This window comes from Hyla sarda, chromosome 9 (assembly GCF_029499605.1).
Source record: "Hyla sarda isolate aHylSar1 chromosome 9, aHylSar1.hap1, whole genome shotgun sequence".
In the NCBI taxonomy this organism is placed as follows: Eukaryota; Metazoa; Chordata; class Amphibia; order Anura; family Hylidae; genus Hyla; species Hyla sarda.
The window spans coordinates 146,187,513-146,210,565 of record NC_079197.1 but is presented as its reverse complement, the minus strand read 5'-3'; the positions used below and the strand labels follow the sequence as shown (position 1 = coordinate 146,210,565).

The 23,053-nt window shown below is 49.2% G+C and overlaps 1 protein-coding gene across 1 annotated transcript in view; it reads right to left on the bottom strand.

Moving 5' to 3' along the window:
- CCDC61 (coiled-coil domain containing 61) overlaps window positions 1–23,053 on the bottom strand; it is a 30,622-nt gene continuing 7,569 nt past the window's right edge. Inside the window, exons 5-14 of the mRNA XM_056541078.1 lie at window positions 22,848–23,000; window positions 21,969–22,179; window positions 15,805–15,887; window positions 15,034–15,227; window positions 14,242–14,320; window positions 9,516–9,574; window positions 7,151–7,226; window positions 6,923–6,992; window positions 6,730–6,802; window positions 1–478 (exon numbers count right to left, since the gene is read on the bottom strand). Of these exons, the coding sequence (XP_056397053.1) occupies window positions 384–478; window positions 6,730–6,802; window positions 6,923–6,992; window positions 7,151–7,226; window positions 9,516–9,574; window positions 14,242–14,320; window positions 15,034–15,227; window positions 15,805–15,887; window positions 21,969–22,179; window positions 22,848–23,000 (1,093 nt within the window). The 3' untranslated portion in view covers window positions 1–383. The remainder of the gene's footprint in view (window positions 479–6,729; window positions 6,803–6,922; window positions 6,993–7,150; window positions 7,227–9,515; window positions 9,575–14,241; window positions 14,321–15,033; window positions 15,228–15,804; window positions 15,888–21,968; window positions 22,180–22,847; window positions 23,001–23,053) is intronic.

The following is a 23,053-nucleotide window of genomic DNA, read 5'->3' as shown; positions in this document are numbered from 1 at the left end:
ATATATATATACATACACACACACACACAAACATAATTTATTTTTATTTTTAACAGGATTTGGCGTGACCTTACATCACTGAGAACAATGGGCGATTGAATCCTTATTGCCTCTCCATTACAGCTCACTTCAGTAAGTGCTCTCAACCACTCATACTCAATTCGCCACAGGTGGAGCAGGAAGGAAAAAACCTTCAGAGAATTCGGACTTCTCTCCAAATTGTCCTCCCTGATTACATATAACTTAGCAAAAAGTTAAAAACACACTTCATATACATTGAGTGCCTGGAATCCATTGGCACAGCCTTCCATTTCCACTGTAATGCCTTGAATCTGGGAGCCAGCAGATTGTCGAAATTTGGTCCCTACTTCAGAGCTGCAGTCTTAGGTGCGGGTGTCCAGATTCCTCATGTAGTCTTGCAACGCTTGAAGTCGAGTATCGATGTCCGAGAGGTCGGAGAGTGGGTCGAAGCGGTTTTCTGGATTAGGGAGACATGAAATGCGTGGTCGTTAGGAGGGGAGTGGTTCTTCGCTAGTTACAGCAACTTATGAAAACACAGTAAATAGAAGAGAGTTGTAGTTTTGCAACACCTGGAGGCACCCTGGTTGGGAAATACTGAACTAGATACCTGGGGGCACCTTACTCCGGACTATAGGAGTTTCCCCCTAGCTGAATTAGTCCCAAATGTCTCAGGTTTCCACTGTACAATGCGTATAAATCATATGAATCAGCCTTTTAATACCTAAAAGCTCCAATAGATTGATTACATTTCTCTATGTTGCAGAGTCTATGTTTGAAGGGGTTTTGCCATCATGGAAGTTTTTTTTCTCTATCCACGGGACAGAGGTTAAGGGTCTTACTGTGTGGAGCCCGCCCAATGGCATTCCTTGCGCACATGATTCCTGATGCTGTTTTGGATGCGTTCCAAGTGACCGCTCTAGGTTGATGTCCTGAGACAAATTAGATAATACAGTAACCCCTCCGACATGCGATGGCCCCGACATATGATAAAATCGACATACAATGGCCTCTCAGATGGATCCATTGGGGGACACAAACTGTGCTGCTGTCTCTAGGAGATGTGACACTATGGCAACAAAAACAGCTGGCCCCTCCCAGCCGGATATACCCGCCTTCAGGCTCTGAGCTAATCAGTTTCAGAGCAATAGGAGGAGACTAACAGGTCAAGAAAAACCCCAAACTGTCAGAGAACCAGAAGAAAAAAACATAACTGAACACACCCTCAGAGAACCAAGGAAAATCCCAAGAGGGTGGGAGCTGTGTCCCCCAATGGATCCTTCGAGAAAGAGATTTTACGGTAAGTGTTAAAAAATCTCCTTTTCTCTATCGGCTCCACTGGGGGACACAGACCGTGGGACGTACCAAAGCCGTCCCTTGGGTGGGCAGATAAGCAGTCAGGCAGATGGCCGTTCCACTGCCGCATGCAACACTTTACGGCCCAGACTAGCATCAGCCGATGCGAAGGTATGAACTCGGTAGAACCTCGAGAAAGTGTGCAAAGACGACCAGGTAGCCGCCTTGCAAATCTGCGAGGCAGAGACCCTATTCTGGAGAGACCAGGATGCCCCAACAGAACGGGTAGAGTGAGTCACAACCCTGAAAGGAGGAATCTTCCCCTTACAGTGATAGGCCTCCGAAATGGCAGACCGAATCCACCTAGAAATGGTGGCCTTGGAAGCAGGTTGTCCCTTACAACGACCTTCTGTAAGGACGAAAAAGGAATCACACTGAGGAAACGAAGAAGTGATGGAGAGATAAGACCGAACAGCCCGAACTACATCCAGCTTGTGTAGTAAGCGCTCCTTAGGATGAGAAGGAGCCGGACAAAAAGACGGGAAGACAATGTCCTCATTGAGATGAAAGGCCGAAACCACCTTAGGCAAAAAGGAGGCATCTGGCTGGAAAACGACCTTGTCTTGGTGGATCACCAGAAACGGAGAACTGCAGGAGAGAGCTGCCAATTCAGACACCCTCCGGATGGAGGTGATGGCAACAAGAAACGCCACTTTCCAAGAAAGGAGGCGGAGAGACACCTCTCTAAGGGGCTCAAAGGGTGCACCCTGGAGGGCACTCAGAACCAAATTCAAGTCCCAAGGGGGAGAAGGTGAGGGAGAGAAGGTGACCGCTAAGGAGGAAAGGCGTGCTTGCAGGAAGGTCCGGACAAGCAAGAGGATTAGAAGCCAGGGGCCACTGGAAAGAACAGTAAGGGCTGAAACCTGACCTTTAAGGGAACTGAGAGACAACCCCAGTTCCAGCCCCGACTGCAAAAAAAAAAAAAAAAGAGAAGACGGAGAACCAAGAAGGTCACCGGGGAGAAGTTCTGAGCTTCACACCAACAAAAATAAGACCGCCCAGTACGGTGGTAAATTCCTGCGGAGAGCTATCAGAATGGCGGGGACGTCCCCTGTTTTGAGCTTCCTCAAAACCCTGGGAAGGAGAGCAAGGAGAGAAAACAGAGAGGACAGAGGAAACCCACCCCAAGGAATCCCAATGGCAGCCACGGCTAGAGCCAGGGTGTCCCGGGACCTCGACACAAATTAAAAAATCTTCAGATTGTGCCAGACACGAAAGGGCCTCCGTCTAGAATGCCCCAGAGGATGCGGGTCTGCGCGAAGGCTACTGGATGTAGAGACCGCTCGCTGGGGTCGGCTGAGGAAGTCCGCTTCCCAGTGAGCACACCTGGAAGGAAACCGCCGAAAAAGGGCGGAAACATACGTTACGTCCAGAGGAGACTCTTTGACACCTCGACAACACTGCCAAACTGCGAGCGCCGCCACGCAGACTGACGTTGAGGCGTTATCCGACTGGATGCGGACAGAAGATGGGACTCCCCACGAAGAAGACAAGAAGAATCGCCCCCAGGTCCGGAAAGTGTATTGGAAGAAGGGCTACCGGGAGAGGCCAGAGGTCCTGAACCGACCAATCCCTGAACATGCCGCCCCAGCCCGACAGAGTGGCAGCAGTCATGACTACCTGCCTGAGTAGGGAAGTAATGGTCACCCCTGAAGAAGAAGGGGGGGGGGGAACAGAGCCACCAGAGCAAAGACTCAGGGATCCGACGAGGGAGAGCAACCTTGCAACCGAGAAACAGAGGAGATCTGTCCCATAGAGAGAGAGAGAACCGCCAGTTGAAGGGGACAATAATGAAAACTGGGCAAAGGGCACGGTCTCCATGGCCGCTACCAACCGACCCAAGACTTCCATACAATTTCGTATGGAAACCGGGGCCATGGGCCGAAGAGAGCGGACACCAGACAGGAGTGTCAGACGGTTGTCCAGCAGAAGACAAATCCGGACAGGGACAGCGGAAGTGAGGTCCCAGAAGATCAGAGACTGGGTGGGAGAGAGGAACGATGGGATGAACATCCACCAGAAGTGATTCAGGGTCTGGAGTGTAAGATCCACAGTCCTTTGAGTCTAGACTCTGATGAGAGCCTTGACGAGAAGGTCGTCCACATAAGGAATCACCGAGACTCCGCACGATCACAACAGGACTATCACTGGTGCAAGGATCGAGGCGAAGACCCGATGAGCAGAGGCCAGACCAAAGGGATAGGCTACGAGATGAAAAAGCCCCTCCGGAACCGGAAGGTGAAGGAACCGCAGATGGCCAGGAAATATAGGAATATGAAGGTAGGCATCCTTGATGTCCACCGAGGAAGAAACTCCTCTTGTGCCCTGGATGCCACGGAAGTGGCAGCGAAGATGGCAGTGAGACGCTTGAGGTCCAGAAGCGGCCGTACAGAACCGCCTTCCAGGGAGACCACAAAAAAAGGTGGCATAAAAGGCCCCGCAAATATTCCCCTGTAGGAACGGAGACAATGACTCCCTGAGCAGTCTGACTCCTAGAGGGTCTCCTGAAACTGCTTCCCGGGGGAGGAGACCGTGGTGTTCGGGACTTCCTGAATGTGTGTGGTCCCGATGTCTCGAAAAAGTAAGAGATGACCTCCCACACGAGAAAAACCTGTGGGTGGTGGCTGCACTCCATGTGGAAGTGGGATTCCGGTTACCTGATTCGGTCAGAACGGTTGGTGTCCGCCTTCCAAGGTGAACGCGCCCGGAACGAGGGGGACCTCTTGTCCCGCGAAGGTGCCTGCCGAGATCCCTTGTTGGGGCCAAAGGTCCGAAAGGAAGAGGACTTCCCCTGGGAATAAAAGCAAGCCTTATGCTGAGACAACAAGTAACTTTTACCCCACCGGCGCCACAGAGATAATCTCGAGAAGGCGCTTGTCAAAGAGACGGGTACCAGTAAAAGGCAACTCGGTAAGAGACCCTTTTGGAGGCGGCATCCACATCCCACGCCCAAAGCCACATGGAGCGGCGGAGGGCCGCTAGGGAAACCACAGCAAAGGCAGCACCACGGACTGACTGCATGGAAGCAGTGCACAGAATTCCCCAGCATTGGAGAACCAAGCAAAATAGACCCTCCGGGAGAAATCCCGCCAAGATACCCAGACTGAGTTGTGTGCACCACAACAATAGGGCCTCAGACCCCGAGCCTGCTGCGTCCGAGGCAAACTCCGCCAAGGACTCCACCGTCTGATCCGTCGAGTCTTTGAAGGCAGCTGCCTCTACCAGCGGCAGTATAGTAGCCTAGAGAGGCAGGAAATTGGTGGAACTATTGAGAGAGGGGAAACCACCTTAGAGGCAAGGTCCTTGGCGAATGAGTAACGCACTTGAACCCTCTTCATTCCCGTGAACCTCTTGTCCGGATGTTTGCATGCAGATTCTAGAAGGATGTGAAGTTCAGCGTGAGAACTGAATCCTTGAGGTGCTGGTTAAGCACGATGAAAGGATACTTCAGGAGTAACGTCCGAAGATCCTGGGTCCTCTAAGTGAAGGGTGTCTCTTATGGCCGCAACCAGTGAGTGCACTGTTTCAACCATATCCGAGCGGTCCTCTGAGTCAGATGCCGATTCGTAAACCTGATCCGCCAGTTCACCAGGCGAAAGTGAATGCATGAAGGCAGCCCTGGAGGGGGGCAACCCTGACCGGGTACGCGGCTCTGGCAGGGCAGAGCGGCGATTCCGTAAACGTCCTCTGGAGGAGCGAGGTCCGTGACCAGATGACACGGGGAGGCGAGACCCACGGAGGGCCGCCCACGTCTACATGGAGACTCAATGTGTAAAAGTCAGACAAACACACAGAGTTAACCCCTGAGAGGGGCGTTCCCAGAGCAGGGGCACTGGCGATCGGCCCCTGCCACCAGACACGCACGCGCATCGCTGATTGGAGGGCGATGCGCGCCACCAGAAGCTCCGGCGGCCCTGTGGGCGGAGTTACCGCGCCCCAGCCGTCGAGAAGAACCAGAGTAATGGCGCCCGCCCCATGCCCCGAGCGCACATGCAGCCGCATATGCGCACACGGGGAAGTGAGCGGGCTCCGCACATATCTCCTCCCCCCCCACCCCCCAGCAGCCATCAGCTGCCGAGGTGAAGGAAGACGGCGCTTCAAGCGCCCGACAGTAAAAATCACCACACACACTGCGAGAGAGCGCCCCCGAGAGTTCTGGCCCCTAGGGGCGGAGCTAAGTACAAGTCGGGGACGAAGGAGTAATGGCGCCCGCTCCCTGTCCCGAGCGCATGTGTAAGAACATACGCGCTCGGGGTAAGTAAGCGGGCGGTAGAAAATGAAAGTAAGCCGGCGCTCCGTGCGCTCGGCTAGAAAAAGCGCCGTGGCTATCAGCCGCATAGAAGGCACTGCTGCATAGTAAAACACAGTCTCACACAGAGCACTTACATACAGTGTAATAAAACACAGTCTCACACAGAGAGAACTTACAAACAGTTTAATAAAGAAATTATGCCCCCAAAGATGCCACTGCTCGCCCCAGTACCAGCCAGCCCCATAAACCTGAAACGGTGGGTAAAAACAGAGGGTCTCCAGAGGTTGCAAATCCTTGCACCTAGGGGAGAAAGGGAAATGTACTTACCTCAGAGTCAGAAGAACTTACCTAATCGAGTCTTCAGTGAAGTCTTCAGTCAGCTTTAGTTACCTGCATCACGCCTGGCTGCTATGCGCGAGCGAGGCGAGCAGGTAAATAGGGGGACCCGGACCCATGAGGTACCACCCAAGCGCTGACCGTTGGCGAGGGGGGGGGTTAACAGCGCATATACGCAATGTCTGTGCCCCCTCACTCGCAATGGGGAAACGGGGAACCGCAGTCCCTGAGTCCCCACCTGAAAAAAGAAAAACTAACACGTCCCTATACTGGGAAAACAAAAAAACAGAAGACCTGGTCTGGAGCAAACCAGACCATGTCCATCTCCTTCAGACACTAAGCTTAAACGGATTAGCTCAGAGCCTGAAGGCGGGTATATCCTGCTGGGAGGAGCCAACTGTTTTTGTTGCCATAGTGTCACATCTCCTAGAGACAGCAGCATACACCCACGGTCTGTGTCCCCCAATGGAGCCGGTAGAGAAATACCAAGTTATGTAATAGCCAGAAATAGTGCTGCTCCTCATGTACACACAGAGTAACTTATCCTGAAAAGTCACCTGAAATGACAGGTACACTTTAAAGGATGCAACTAGAGCTGAGTGAAGTTACAGTAGTTCGATTCTGCACGAACCTCGCGGCTCGGCGACCCATGAGGTTCGTGCAGAATCGAACTACTGTAACTTCACTCATATCTAGGTGCAACACTAGGGCATGGAATCTGCAAGAGAGACAAATATTGTCTATTAAATAGCAAGATGAACAGATACCTTTCTCAATTTTTCGATCATAAGTTGGGGTGCTGGAAAGCCTCTTCTTTACAGGTAATCTATCTTTTTTGCCCTGTAGAGCGTGAAAGCAAAGAAAAAAAGCACAAAGAAATACATTAAAAAGGAAGACTTGGCTAAATGGAACCGAAGGAAACCTGTAAATACTTCAAGTTGTGGGGGTTTGAATACTTACGCTATTTCGGCTGTTCCAGGATGAGTGAGTGAAGGGTTTCTTTCCACGTGCTGCTGGTTTTCTATCATCACTGTAACATGGTTAATGCAGATAGTGAATAACATGGAAATTCTCCATCCATATGTACACAGTTAAATAGCCTAGTGGAGAGATCTGCCACATCAGCCTATGCAAACCCAGTAAAAGGGAGGAAGGTGCATAATATACAGCAATTTGAGCTTCCCGTACCTGCTGCGTAGATGTTCGGCATAATCCATTTCATCCCCTGAGCTTTGATACGATCGATGACTTCGAATACTTTCAACTGTTAGAGATTGAAAAATGTACTATGTAATAACAAATCAGAAAAAATAAATAAATGGCTATTCAAGTCAAATATATTTATCTTTTCTGAGTTCTATATCTTCAACAAATGAGTTTTTAGGTCAGTTTGTCTAAGGCTGCATTCACACTACATTTTTGCAATACAGTTCCCGTATCAGGTTTTTGATGAAAGACGGATTCCTCAAAACCGGACTAAACCGTATCAAAACGTGTGCACAAATATTAACCCGTATACAGTTAAAAACCGTATACGGTTTGAAAAATGATGTCCGGTTGCATCAGTTTTTTAAGAAAAGAAAGAAGTTTTTAACTTTTCACTCCATTATAAATTAAAGGGGTTCTCCCTTTCTTATACTGTTTTTTGTTATTATGTGTTAGGTGTGTATAAGTATGTGTGTTGTGATTATGTATATATGTATTTTCTTACCTTTTGTGAAGATCCGGAAGCTGGCCCCTTTTTCTTCCAGCGGCTTGCTGTGCACCTCGGCCTCCGCCATGTTGTGTTTGGTAAGTGGGATGTCGGGGGGTGTGTTCTTGCTTCTGTCCTTCCTATCTTCTGACGTCCGAGGCAAATCTTTTGTTCCCGTTTCTTCCGTGGCTCAACGACGAATCTGCGGCCTCTTCCGGCGCATGCGCAGGTAGTTTGTTTTTTTACCAATAAAGTTTTTTTTGTCTAATTGACAAACTGTCTGCGCTTGCGCGAAGCTACGCTATTAGCGTAGACCTAACGTACGCTACGCTGTTAGTGTAGCACTTGCGTACTCGTGCATGTGCAGACAGTTTGTCAATTAGACAAAAAAATACTTTATTGGTAAAAAAAAAAAAAAAAACTACCAGGGCATGCGCCGGAAGAGGCCGCAGATTCGTCGCTGAGCCACGGAAGAAACAGGAAGAAAAGATTTGCCTCGGACGTCAGAAGATAGGAAGGACAGAAGCAAGAACACACCCACCGACATCCCACTTACTGAACACAACATGGCGGAGGCCGAGGTGCACAGCAAGCCCCTGGAAGAAAAAGGGGCCAGCTTCCGGATCTTCACAAAAGGTAAGAAAATACATATATACATAATCACAACGCACATAAAAAAACACATACTTATACACACATAACACACAAATATAACAACAAAAAACTGTATAAACAAGGGAGAATGCCTTTAAGTTTCACTTGTTTGATTGAAATTCCAAGAAAAAAAAAACTGTGCAAAGTCAAAAACCGTATGGTGTAAACCGTATGGAACCGTACTCACATACGGTTCTGTACGGTTCCCATTGACTCCCTGTAAAGAAAAAAAAAATGTATATGGTTTAATACGGTTTTTCACCCGGACCAAAAACCGTGGTAGGCTACAGTTTTGGGTACAGGGAAAAAAAAAAAAAAAAAACGAAGGAAACCGTACAAGACTCAAAACGGACACAACCGGTATCAATACAGTTCCGTACGGTTTTCACATTGAAAAAGTATACGGGAACTGTATTGCAAAAACGTGGTGTGAATGCAGCCTAACGTTAAAAAAACCTCAATTAAAATAATTTAACCCTAACATGTCCTGAAAGCAATTTGCATTTAATTGTCCTTTTAACTTACACAGAAGACAATAAGCAAAGTAGAGGGTTCCTTCAAGGTTACATTAAAATTTAAAGCAGGCTGTACAAAATGAGAAAAAAATGTAAGCATTCTTCTAAAAACAGAGCTACATCTGTCTATGTCACTGTTTCCTAACTAGGGTCCCTCCAGCTGTTGCAAAACTACAACTCCTGGCATGCCCTGACAGCCAAAGGCTGTCCGGGCATGCTGGGGGTTGTAGTTTTGCAACAGCTGGAGGCATGCTGGTTGGGAAACACAGGTCTGGGTGTTGTAGAGTGGACAAGGGACGTGACAATTGCCGAAAACTATTATCTGTCATCAAGAGGCCATATAGGGGAATTTCTCTGATGTACACTGATCTGAAAAAGCATCAACTGATGAAAAAAAATGTTATCCGTGATTATGAAATAAAGGATCTACAAGAATCTAAAGAAGTTCTACATGGTCTGCCTTGTGGATTTGTTGAGATATATGAATGTTACCGGTGGGTTCTGCATATTTTCCCCCACTAATTGTTTTCACTTTCACTGTATTCTGGCTAAAAAAGGACTGACAGAAGTGTGAACGAAGCATTATTCTCTATTCTGGCATGTGTTTTTCATGCATCACGTTGGCTGACAAGCAATAGTGCCCCTGAAACTTATGTTTGCATACAGACTAGCCTTATATTTTTTGGCTTACTTGATGAGCTACGTCTCTGGCCTCTCACACTAGAGGGGGAACTGGAAACCCGTCGACATCTAGGAAAAAATTTAAATAAAAAGGACATCATGTTTTACTGAATTAAAGTGTATGCTATTTTATTTTTAATATGTTTCATTTAATTATAAAACAACTTTACTTTTATGGTTTTTTTTTGGTCCCATATGGGGACTACAACCCTTTAACTCCCCCCCCCCCCCCCCAACAATATGTTGGGATACTGCTGCATGCCAGCCAACAGATTTGCTCAGGTGCCTATTAGGGCACTTTCTGTTGGCGCCTTTACAATAATTGGTGCAGCAAATAGACAGAAGAATGCCAATCTCTCTAAGGGAAACAAATACAATATTAAAGACGCCTGCCATTTTGGCCTTGAGGATATAGCCAATTTTTTTTTTGTTTTTTTTATCTCCTCGCCTATTAAAGAGCCATTACTCTTGTTTTTCCATTTACAGACTCATATGAGAACTTGTTTTTTGCATGACCAATTGTACTTTGTAATGAGACCTTTCTTTTTAATTCCCCCCCAACAAAATATATTTTTTATGGTAAAATGAAACTAATCGAACCCCTGATGAGTGCCACCATACCATCTGCAATTTATTTTCTTCAGCATCGATCACAGAGTCTAAAGGGTTAATGATGGGCAGCAGCAGGATCACCCCTGTCATTAGCAGGGGCCGGCTACTGATTGGAGCAGTCAATCACTGCCTATGAAGTGAGTGCAGCTCCTGGGCTTGCTTCATAGAGACATTTAACACTCCAGGGCGTACAGGTACGCCCTGGTGCGTTAAGGCCTCGACAGTAAGGGCATACAGGTACGCCCTGTGCCCTCTAGGGGTTAAACATTAGCTTTCAAATTACTAAAAAAAAAAAAAAAAAAAAAGTTTACCATAAAATCTCTTTCTCAGAGGATCCATTGGGGGACACACAGACCACGGGTATATGCTGCAGCCACTAGGAGGCTGACATTAGGCAACAAAAAGAAAGTCGCCCCTCCCAGCAGGATATACCCAGACTACAGACTCTGAGCTATCAGTTTAGTCCCAAAGCAGAAGAGGACCGACCCAAGAAACTCAGGTGGAAGGCTGAGCCACAGCCTCCTGCAACACCTTGCGACCAAAACCAGCATCAGCGGACGCAAAAGTGTGCACCTGGTAAAATTTTGTGCAAAGACGACCAGACTTGCAAGGCCGAAGCCCTGTTGCGGGGATGCCAGGAGGCCCAGACGGAACGAGTGGAATGAGCAGAGACCCGGAAAGGCGGAGTCTTCCCTTTGCAGCTGTAAACTTCCGAAATAGCAGAACGGATCCACCGCGAAATGGTCGCCTTCGAAGCAGGAAAACCTTACGACGACCTTCCTCCGTAGGCACAAAGAAAGTCACACTGACAAAAGGATGAAGTGACCAAAAGGTCAATCCGAAAGGCCCGTACCACGTCAAGACCATGAAGCAAACGTTCTCTGGGATGGGACAGAGCTGGGCAAAAGGACGGGAGGAAGATATCCTCATTTAGGTAAAAGGTGGAGACCACCTTAGGCAAAAAGGATGGGACCGGACAGAAAACAACTTTGTCCTGGTGCAAGACCAGGTAGGGGAAACGGCAGCTCCGAAACTCTCCTAATGGAAGTGACCGCAATGAGGAAGGCCACCTATCAGGAAAGGACACAAAGAGAAACGTCCAGGAGAGGTTCGAAGCGAGTACCCTGCAAAGCACTGAGAACCAGATTCAGATCCCATATGAGCTACGTATGAGCTACACCCTGCAGAAAAGTGCGGATGTGAGGGTCGGACGCCAGGGGGCTCTCAAAGAGAATGGAGAGAGCGAACGCCTGACCCTTAAGGGAACTGAGCCTCAGCTGAGACTGCAAAAAGAAAAGAAGGCATGGAAGGGAGAAAACAACTAGGGAGAAGGATTGAGACTCACACCATCGAAAGTAGGACTGCCAAGTACGGTAAATTCTTCGCAGAGGAATGCTTGCGCGCCCTGATCATTGTGCGGATGACCTGAGGAGAGAACCCCCTGGCCCTTAGAACCGCGGTTTCAACCGCCATGCCGTCAAATGCTAAGACAGTAAATAGGGGTGGCAAAGGGGACCCTGAGAGAGCAGGTCAGGACAAACTGGGAGATGCAATTGTATGTCGGCCACTAGGCGAACAACGTTGCCGTACCACGAGCTTCTGGGCCAGTTCGGAGCCATGAGAATGGCTGGGACGCCCTCTGCTTTGAGTTTCCTCAGGACCCTGGGAAGGAGAGGAAGAGGTGGGAAGAGATAGGGGAGGACGAAGTGCAACCAGGGGATCATTAAGGAGTCTACGGCTAGGGCCAGAGGATCTCGGGACTTCGCGACGAAGCGAGGAACTTTATGGTTGTGGCAAGACGCAAAGAGGTCCATGTCCGGAGTGCCCCAGAGGTTGCAGATCTCCGCAAACACCTCTGGATGAAAAGACCACTTGCCGGGTTCGGAATGTGAATCGCCGAGATGGAGGGAACTCTGAGTTCCGCCCAGAGCAGGATCATGGAGACCTTGGTCATCACTGTGGGGATGCGAGGGCCACCCTGGCGATTGATATATGCCACAGCTGTGGAGTGGTCCGACTGGTCCTGGAGAAGGCGCTCCCAATGGAGGAGGCAAAAAGGTAAATTGCCCGAAGTTCCAGGATGTTCATGGGGAAAAGAGCTTCCTGGGGAAAAAAAAAATACTCCCCCAACCGCTGAGGCTGTCATGCGTCGTTATAACCTGCCAGTGGAGGGGCAGGAAAGAAATCCTCTTCTTCGACAGGGGCGACCGAAGCCACCACAGAAGGGACTGGTGATTCCTAAGGGGAAGAAGAATCCTGCAAGGGATAGCGGAGACTTTTCCCACCGGGACCGAAGAGACCGGGACCGAAGTTGAAGAGGTTGACAATGAAACTGGGCGAAGGGAACGGCCTCCATGGCCGCCACCATCCCATCCAGAACATCCATGCAGAACAAATGTAAACTGGAACAGGACGACAGAGAAGACGAACTCCTGTTGACAGAGCGCAGCGCTTGTCCGGCGGGAGCCGAACCTGGGTGGCCCCAAGAAGATCAGAGCCTGAGTGGGAATCAGGTTGGACTTGTCCTGATTTACCACCCAACAGAAATGGGACAAGGTCTGAACAGTGAGAAGGAGACTCTCCTGATTGTGGTCCCTGATTGGAGCCTTAACCAGGAGGTCATCCAGGTAGGGGATCACGGACACACCCCTGGCTCGCAGGATGGCGATCACCGCCGCCAGGACCTTGGTGAAGACCCTTGGGGCCGTGGCCAGGCTAAAAGGAAGAGTCACAAACTGAAAATTGCCCCCTGGAAGGGTGAAGCGGAGATAAAGCTAATGTGCCAGAAAAACTGGAATGTGAAGGTAAGCATCTTGTATATCCACAGAGGAAAAAACTCCCCTTGATCCATGGATGCCACCACAGAAAGAAGTGACTCCATACAGAAATGACGCAGGAGTAGGTGGCGGTTGAGGAGCTTCAGATCCAGGATCGGGCGGACAGAACCCCCTTTCTTGGGGACAACAACAATAGAATCCCAAAAAATGCAACCCGAAAAGCGAAGGAAAGCGAGGAGGCGGGATCGAAAAAAAGCGGTCCCTTGGAAGGGAAGCAAACTCAATCCGATAGCCTTCAGAAACGACATCTCGGACACAAGAGTGCTGCACGGCGACCAGAAGAGCGGCCCTTGGAATGGAGGCACTGCTGAACCGTGATAGGACAGGGGGGGGGGGGGGGGGAGATGGGCCAGGACCCCACCAAAAAAGCCTGCCGGCGGGAAGTGGGCGGAGCTACAGGCCACGATTAGGCTGCGGCCTAAATTAAAGACCCCCCCCCCCCGATGACCGGGCGCCGTATACAGAGGCGGCCCAAAGCTACCGGCTGTGCGCGCACAGGAAAAAAGTGGATCAGCACACTGCCAGGCTATAGGCAGCTGAGGAAGGACTTCGGCGCTGCGGGGTTCCGGGAGAATGCACCCAATACAGAGTGCTAGCCCTGGAGACTAAAAAGACGACCCTGGAATTCAGGATGGCCAAGCAGGGAAAACCTGGTCCCTTAAAATGCTAAGGTACAGCAGAGTGGGCACAAAACAGGGGTACTCCAGAGCCCTGAAAAAAAAAAAAAACCCAGGGGGGGGGGAAGAGGCTATACTCACCCTGTCCCAGAACAGAACAAACTTACCTACTGAAGTCTTCAGCCAGCTATTAGATACCTGCATCATACCGGGCTGAGACAGCGAGACGAGCAGGGAAGGTAGGGGGACCTGGACCCAAGGTACAACCCCAGGTCCTGGCCGGTGGCGAGAAGGGGTTGACAGTGCATAGCTCTATGCCTGTGCCCCTTCATCACATATGGAGGAACAGGCTCCTGAACCCCCACCTAAAAACAAGGAAAGAAAAAAAGGAGAAAAAAAAAGCTAAAATTACTTCCCTGAACTAAAAAATAAAGACCAGGTCTGGAGAACTCCAGACCTGTGTCTGCCTCCTACGGACGCTAAGCTAAAACTGATAGCTCAGAGTCTGTAGGCGGGTATATGCTGCTGGGAAGGGCCAACTTTCTTTTTGTTGCCTAGTGGCAGCAGCATATACCCATGGTGTCTCTGTGTCCCCCAATAGAGCTGAATGAGAAATCCTTATAGATTTAACAATTTACAGTTATATTTAAAGTAGCAAGTATTCACTTACTTTTTTAAATCCACCTCTTTCAGCTTTCGTTCCTTGTCTCGGACATAGGCTGTTGGATCAAATCGAGGTGGTCGGATAGCTAAGCATTTTCAAATAGAGAGAAAATTAGAAGAAAAAAAAATATCTTTGTGCAAGCGCTTCATAAGTGTGCAGTCTGTATACCATTATATCCAACAGTGTAAAAGCTTCTTGCTTCCTATTCATTTGAAATAATATAATTTAGCAAAAAAAATGTTCTGAAACCATTTAAACCGAGTCCAGTTTTGCTATCTTGTCAGTTACTTTAGCAATCAAAGATCTTGTGTCTGTCTACAAGAAGCCCATTGTGTTGTTTTTTTCTATTGGACTTATGGTATCCCTCAGAAGACAAAAATAAATAAATTAAAAAAAGCCCACAGTCTCATGCTTTCCGGTCAGCAGATTTAGGACATACAACGCAGCTAAAAAATAAAGAGAAACACTCAATGTGGCTGAAAACAAAGCCGGCATTGTGGCCATTTCCTCGACACCAACCATTCATATTCCTTTATCTGTTTAGAGGAGGCAAACATTCAGCTGGATGCTGGGGCCTCTATGTATATTATAAATTTCATAACTCACTCTTGAACAAAAAATAAATAAAATCAAGACAATGTGATTCATCACAGTCACTGTCCCTCAGAGGTCTTTCCCTAAGTGCCATTTCTGCTCAGCAACTTCTCCATTGAGTTCTATGAAGATATCAGATTGCATAAATGATGGTTTCAGAGGCCATGTCCCCATGTGCAACATAAGCCAAGAGAACCCACTTACCCACAGGGGAAGGCGATAATCTTGGCTGCCTTGTGAGACTCCTTCCCTCTCGGGAGTTAAGTTCACTTCTGTCCCGTGATGTGGACCTCTCTCTTCTTGAGGAAGCCTCTCCCCTAGATGAGCTACGATGAGAAGGCCCCCGGCCTGCAGAGCTGGAGCGACTCTGTGAGGAGGGGCCCATAGGTGTCACACGTCTGCAAAAATGAAGAGATTACTAATGGGTCACTAATTAAAATAAAAAATATATATATTTTATAATAATATATATATATATATATATATATATATATATATATATATATATATATATATATACACATATACATATACACACACACATTATATATAAAAATTTGACAAGTCAAAATTTCTGATGGGTCGAGGTCTGGGTGCTGATCCTCGCTGATAGCTAGAGCAAATGGAGAGAAGTGCCACCCTCCACATCACTCCACTAGCTGCAGGAGACCGCTTAAAAGACATTCTTTAGTATTGTTTTCCCAACCAGTGTGCCTTCAGCTGTTGCAAAACTACAACTCCCAGCATGCCCGGACAGCCAAAGGCTGTCCGGGCATGCTGGGAGTTGTAGTTTTGCAACAGCTGAAGGCCTGCTGGTTGGGAAACACTGTTCTATAGAATCTGTCTTTATAGAGAGAAGTGCTTAGCTTCTCGCAGCTTATGCTAGGGATCCACGGGGTTCAGCACCCAGAACTGAACTTAACAAAACTTTGGACCTGTCTTTAAGACAGGTAAAACAAATAATGGACCTCTCACCCTCTTTTGTACATAGCCAGCTCTGTGCTTAGACTTTTTACTTTCAGACGAAGGGTCCGCTCTATCGCTCGCAGTTCTTCCAGCTGAATAAAAACATAAGTAATAGACTTTCATGCTAGATCTGCCAACAGTCTTTTTTTTTTCTGTACACATAGTAAACTGTGTAACTAGTTAAAAAAAGGAATAACCCATGATTATAACTTAACACCTATCCAGAGGACAGATGATAACTATCTGATCGGAGTCTGGCTGCTGGAACCTCAATGATCATGAAATAGGGGTCTCCCTTGCCATTTGAGTAAACAGAACAACAATATGCATGTTTGACCGCTACTCCATTTATTTGCTATGCAACTACTGAAGGAAGTAAAGTATACTGTGTCAAGAGTCCAATAGCAAATACATTAAGTGGGGTAGTGATTAAGGCTCCCCTGTACAGTGCACAGGCTCGCTGGATTTATGTAGAGGTAGAACCCGCAAACGTGTGCCCATACTGAAGCAGGCTAGCGGAGATTTCTAGTTAGCGGAAATTTTTACAGCAGTTTGCACTGTTTTGGTAGCATAAACTAATGTAAATCTTGCGGGCAGGGATGGGCATGCTCCTTTGCTCCCTTTTTTTTCCTAGGTCACGCCCCTTGTGTGTATGTAATTAAAAAAATAGCACAACCTCTGCAGCGCATAGATCGTGTCGTATTTTCGCCTCTTTTTGGGAAAAAAAATAAAAAATATCAAACATGATAACCATCTGCCAGAGTGGCAATGTAGCATGTGCACTGCCAGTCCATTCACTTGAAAGGCACAAGGCCCTTGTTCTTGTGATTGGTAGACGTCCGTGAAGTCAGCCCCCCATTGATCAGATACCCGTCATCACCTACCATGTGGATAAGTGATAAATTCAGTTCCACTGAAGTGAGTAGAGCCAAGTTGTAAAACCACATATAACCGGAGGACAGGAGCTGGTGCTGTTTTGCAAAGAAATTGGCTCTATTTTTTTACTTTTTATTTCTGAATAACCCTTTAACGTTACAGCGTGCAACTATACATACACTTTGTGGCAACAATCTGGACCATGCCCTTCTCTTTTACAGCATGACTGTGCCCCTGTGCAAAAAGGAGGTTTTTGTTTACTCACCGTAAAATCTTTTTCTCAAAGGATCCATTGGGGGACACAGACCGTGGGTGTATGCTGCTGTCTCTAGGAGGTGTGACACTATGGTAATAAAAAAAGTCGGCTCCTCCCAGCAGGATATACCAGCCTTCAAGCCCTGAGGTAATCAGTTTAAGTTCCAGAGCAATAGGAGAGGACCGACAGGTCAAAGAAAACCCAAACGGTCTGAGAACCAGAAGAAAAAAAAACATAACTGAACACACCCTCGGACAGAGAGCCAAGGGAAACCCCAAAAAAGGGCGGGAGCTGTGTCCCCCCAATGGATCCTTCCAGATAGAGATTTTACTGTAAGTAAACAAAAATCTCCTTTTCTCTATCGGCTCCATTGGGTGACACAGACCGTGGGACGTACCAAAGCCGTCCCTTGGGTGGGCAGATAAGCAGTCAGGCAGACGGCCGTTCCACTGCCGCCTGCAACACTTTACGGCCCAGACTAGCATCAGCCGATGCGAAGGTATGAACTCGGTAGAACCTCGAGAAAGTTCTACCGAGTTCATACCAGCTTCCTCAGAACCCTGGAAAGGAGCAGAAGGGGAGGGAACAGATAGGGTGGGGCAAACCCTGCCCAAGGAATCACTAGGGTGTCCACGGCCAGAGCCTGAGGGTCCCGGGACTTGGACACAAAAGGAAGGATCTTCCGATTGTGCCGGAACGCGAAGAGGTCCACGTCCGGAAAGCCCCAGAGGTCGCAGAGTTGCGCGAAGACCTCTGGATGTAGAGACCACCGCTTCCTAGTTGAGCACCCCCGGAATGTGAACCGCCGAAATGTCCGGAACCTTGCTCACCTCGGCCATGGCTGCCGAGCTGCGAGTGCCACCTTGTCAATTTATGTACTCCACGGTCGTGGCGTTGTCCGACTGGACGCGGACAGGACGGGACTGAAGCCGGGACTCCCAATGAAGAAGACAAAGAAGAATCGCCCGTAATTCCAATATATTTATTGGAAAAAGGGCCTCTCAGGGAAACCAGAGTCCCTGAACCATCCAATCCCTGAACACGCCGCCACAGCCCGACAGGCTGGCATCCGTTGTAACTACCTGCCAGTGAAGGTGAAGAAATGACAAAATGACCGCCCTTGGAGAAGCAGGGGGGAGCGGAGCCACCAGAGCAGAGACCGACGGACCCTGCGAGGGAGAACAATCTGACGATCGAGGGACAGAGGAGACCTGTCCCACCGAGAGAAAATCGCCAGTTGAAGAGGGCGGTAATGAAACTGGGCAAAGGGTACGGCCTCCATAGTTGCCACCATCTGACCCAGGACTTCCATACAAGTGCGGATGGAGACTGAGACCTGGGTCCGAAGGGAGCGAACCCCCGACAGAAGCGCCAGACCTTTGTCCGGCGGGAGGCGAAGTCGGGCAGAGGCCGTGTCGAAGCGAAGTCCCAAGAAGGTTAGAGACTGGGTAGGAGAGAGGACTGACTTGTCCCGGTTGACCATCCACCCGAAGCGATCCAGAGTGTGGAGAGAGACGTCCACATTCTCCAGAGTCTGGGCTCTGGTTGGAGCCTTGATGAGAAGGTCGTCCAGGTAGGGTATCACCAAGACTCCCCTCGACCGTAACAGGCCCATCACTGGCGCAAGGATCTTGGTAAAGACCCGAGGAGCCGTGGCCAGGCCAAAGGGGGGGGGGCTACGAATTGAAAATGCCCCTCCAGAACCGCAAAGCGGAGGTACCGAAGATGGCCTGGATGTGTCGAAAAAGTAAGAGACGACCTCCCACCCGAGAAAAAAAACCGCGGGTGGGGGCTTCACTTCATGCAAAAGTGGGTTTGCAGTTGCCCGATTTGGGCGCAAACCGGCCGGACCGGTTGGTGTCCGACTTCCAAAGACTGCGCATCCGGAACGAGGGAGCCTTCTTGTCCCGCGAAGGCGCCTGCCCGGACCCTTTGCTGGAGCCAAAGGTCCGAAAGGAAGAGGACTTCCTTTGGGAAGTAGGGCCAGCCTTATTTTGAGGCAACAAGGAACTCTTACCTCCTGTCGCCTCAGAGATAATCTCATCAAGGCGCTTGCCAAAAAGACGGCCACCCGTAAAGGGAAGCTCAGTGAGAGACCTTTTGGAAGGGCATCCGCATTCCAAGCTTTAAGCCACAGAGAGCGGCGGAGAGACGCTAGGTGACCCACAGCAAAGACAGAACAACGGGCTGACTGCATGGAAGCTGCGCACAGGAAGTCCCCCGCTTTAGAACATTGGAGAGCCAGAGCAGACAGATCCTCTGGGGGGGATCCCACTAAGATACCCTGGTGGAGCTTTAGGCACCACTCCGACAGAGCCTTGGACACCCATGTCGAGGCGAAGATGGGAAGAAGAGAAGAGCCAGCTGCTTCAGAGGCAAACTTCGCTAAGGATTCTACCTTCTTGTCCGTGGAATCCTTAAAAAGGCAGCGGCAACTGCCAGTTGCAGTGTGGTCGCCTTAGAGATCCGGGAGATTGGTGGATCCACTGAGGGAGGGGAAACCACCTTAGTGACAAGATCCTTGTCAAATGGATAACGTTCTTGAATCGTCTTGATTCGCGGGAACCTCTTGTCTGGATGTTTCCATGCAGATTCCAGAATGGCGTCAAAGTCAGCGTGAGAGTTGAACCTTTGAGGTGCTGGCTTAGCATGATGAAAGGATACTCCTGGAGTGGCATCCGAAGATCCTGGGTCCTCTAAGTGAAAGGTGTATCTTATGGCGGTCACCAATGAGTTCACCATTTCAACTGAATCCGAGCGGTCCTCTGAGTCAGATGCCAGCTCGGAAGCCTCGTCCGCCAGTTCACCAGGAGAATGAACGAGTGGAAGCAGTCCTGGAGGGGGGCGACCCTGACTGGGTACGCAGTTCTGGCGTGGCAGAGCGGCGACTCCGAGAACGTCCTCTGGAGGAGCGACGTTTCTGCCCAGATGACAGGGGGGGGGGGGGGCGGGACCCACGAGGGGGACGCCCACGTCTATCTGAAGACTCAATGGAAGAGTCAGACGAGGCACCCTAGCATGCTTGTGAGAGCGTGAAGCATGTGGAGACGAGGAGCGGGCCCTCTCGGAGGCCCTGCGCAGGGTAGACCCCTTCAAGGCGGACACCACATCCCGGGAGGCCTCAGCCACCGAATGGGAGACTTGGGTCAAGTCAGCCATATACTGGGTCAGGGAAGAAACCCAGGCTGGTGGAGCGCCTGAATCCACCAGAACCGAAAGGGGATCAGGGGGTCTGGGGGAGCAGTGGAGCAGGCAGGGCAAGTGGGCTCAGTAGTGCCAGGCATCTTGGTATTACAGTGGTTACAGACAAAATAAGTCACTCACGTCAGGAACTTTCTCACCTTAGTCTGTGTCCCCTGGCAGCTGCGGTGAGGAGAACCCGGCTCCGTGCAGCTAGAGTGACAGAAACAGGCCAGCCAATAGCAGAGAGGGGCGTGCCTGAAGCAGAGGCACTAACTAATTGGCCCCTCCTAACTGAAAATCCCGCCCACGGTGCTGATTGAAGGCTACTTCGGGCCTCTGAAAAGCTCTGACCACCCTGTGTGCGGAGCTACAGAATGGCCGAGAAGAAGCTGTAATGGCGCTCCTTGTCCCGAGCGGACATGTCAGCCGCATCTGCACTCGGGGTAATAGAGCGGGCGGCCTATACGCCGGCAGAGACTGCTGGAGAAAGTGAAATAAGCCGGCTCTCAGAGCGCCCGGCCCGTACAAGCGCCGCGGCTGTCAGCCGTATATAAGGCGCTGCGGTCAAAGTAACCACACACACAGTAAAGTAAAACACAGATTACATGCCCCCTAAAATGCCACTGCTCCCCCAGAATAAAAAGTCCAGCCCCTGTATAAGCCAGCCCTATAACCTGAAAAGGTGGGCCAAAAACGGGGTCTCCAGAGGTTGCAAGTCCGCACCTAAGGAGAAAAGGGGGGGAAAGTACTTACCTCAGTCAGAAGAACTTACCTAATGGAGTCTTCAGTGAAGTCTTCAGTCAGCTTTTGTCACCAGCATCACGCCTGGCTGCTATGCGCGAGCGAAGCGAGCAGGTAAATAGGGGGACCCTGACCCATGAGGTACCAACCCAGACGCTGACCATTGGCGAGGGGGGGTGAACAGCGCATATACGCAATGTCTGTGCCCCCTTACTCGCAATGGGGAAACAGGGAACCGGAGTCCCTGAGTCCCCACCTGAAAACAGGAAAGAAAAGGAATAAAAAAACTAACACGTCCCTAACTAGGAAAACAAAAAATCAGAAGACCTGGTCTGGAGAATTCCAGACCATGTCCACCTCCTTCAGACACTAAGCTTAAACTGATTACCTCAGGGCCTGAAGGCGGGTATATCCTGCTGGGAGGAGCCGATTTTTTTTATTACCATAGTGTCACACCTCCTAGAGACAGCAGCATACACCCACAGTCTGTGTCCCCCAATGGAGCCGATAGAGAAAGTGAGCTCTTTAATACTGGGTGATGGGTTTGGTGTGATGGAACTCGAAAGGTTAGCATGGCCACTCGTATTTCACCAAACGGCCAAAAATTCCCAAAGACAACCTCTAAAGTCATACAGAAAGTCTTCTCAGAAGAGTGGACGCTGATAACACTGCAACATGGGGCAACAAACAAACACCCTTGATTTTAGAAAGGGTCGCCAACAAGCTCATGTAAGTGTGATAGTAAGGTGTTCACATACTTTTGTTGCCAGATTAATAAACAGTACCCATACCCTGTTGATGAATATACTGAATCATGTTTGGCATTCATATGAATATCATATTGTATGGCATTTGGCCTGAATACTATGGGGGAGATATCAAAACCTGTGCAGAGGGGGGGAAAAAAAATAAAAAAAGACCATTTGCCCATAGCAACCAATCAGATTACTTTGATTTTTAAAAAGGCCTGTTAAAAAGAAAAGAGGCTATCTGACGAGTTGCTATGGCCAACCTTTCCTTTGCACAGGTTTTGATAAATCCTCCCCTAACATTTCGCCCATGAAGACTAGCATAAATAGATAGAGAAATCTGTTTTAAAACTTTCCATTTGTTTTACCTCCTCTGTTAGTTGCCTGCTTTCTTCCTTCCTCTTGCTTGCCAGTCGCTGACTCCTGCTCCTTTCTTTCTGAAGTTCTAACTCTAAAGTCTGCACCGCTCTCTTCAGGATACGTATATGACTGGTTTCTTTACCATTAGGGACTTCAAGGTCCTGCAGCCTCTGTAAGGCAAGATCGGCCTCTTGTTTTTCCTGTGTCACTCGTTGGAGCCTGGTAATTGAGAAGAACACACACAGAAATATTTAAAGCGCAACTGTCATGAACTCTGGGTGCTATAACCTGCTATGTACTGTGTGCAGATTGTGTGTACAGCAATGTTTGTACCTTATTTTTGCAGGCTTTTATCACCCCGAAAAATGCTTTTGATCACAGCCACACACAGTCGGATAGGCTTGGCACAAGGTACGCTATGCCCCGCCGCCACCACGCCCACCCCGTGTCAGTGCTGGGACCACTGTGTGATTGACACAGGCACACTGAGGAGGCATTCAGCGGCGGGAGCGAGCGCTTGCCTGGATAACACGCCGAGGCGCGCACGTTAGATGAGCTGAGGGGCGCACGCACTGGGACATGTATGTCAATCACACAGCGGTCCCAGCGCTGACACGGGGTGGGAGTGGCATAGTGTACCTCGCACCACGACTATCTGACCGTGTCTGGCTGTGATCAAATGCATTTTCTGGGGTGATGAAAGCCTGCAAAAAAAAAAAAAAAGGTAAAGGCATTGCTGTATACACAATCTGCACACAGTACAAAGGCTGTGTGTAGGTTATAGCACCCAGAGTTCATGACAGTTGCACTTTAAAAAGTGATGTAACAAGATGTCATAGAAAGGCAAGAGCTGGCAACTAAATCCCTTAAATTATTTGTATTCTTACTCTTCCTTCAGCCGTCGGACCTCGGTCTCCCTGCTTTCCTCACTTGGTGCTAGTTTCAGAACAGCCAGCTCGTCTTTCAGCCCCCGAATCACTTGTCTTAAGTAGACAGGATCCGGTTTGCCAATGTAGGGAAGAGGGAGGGGATAATGGATCCTGCAAAAAATATGTTCCATTAGCAAAGAGAATGTAACAAATAAAAGATTTAT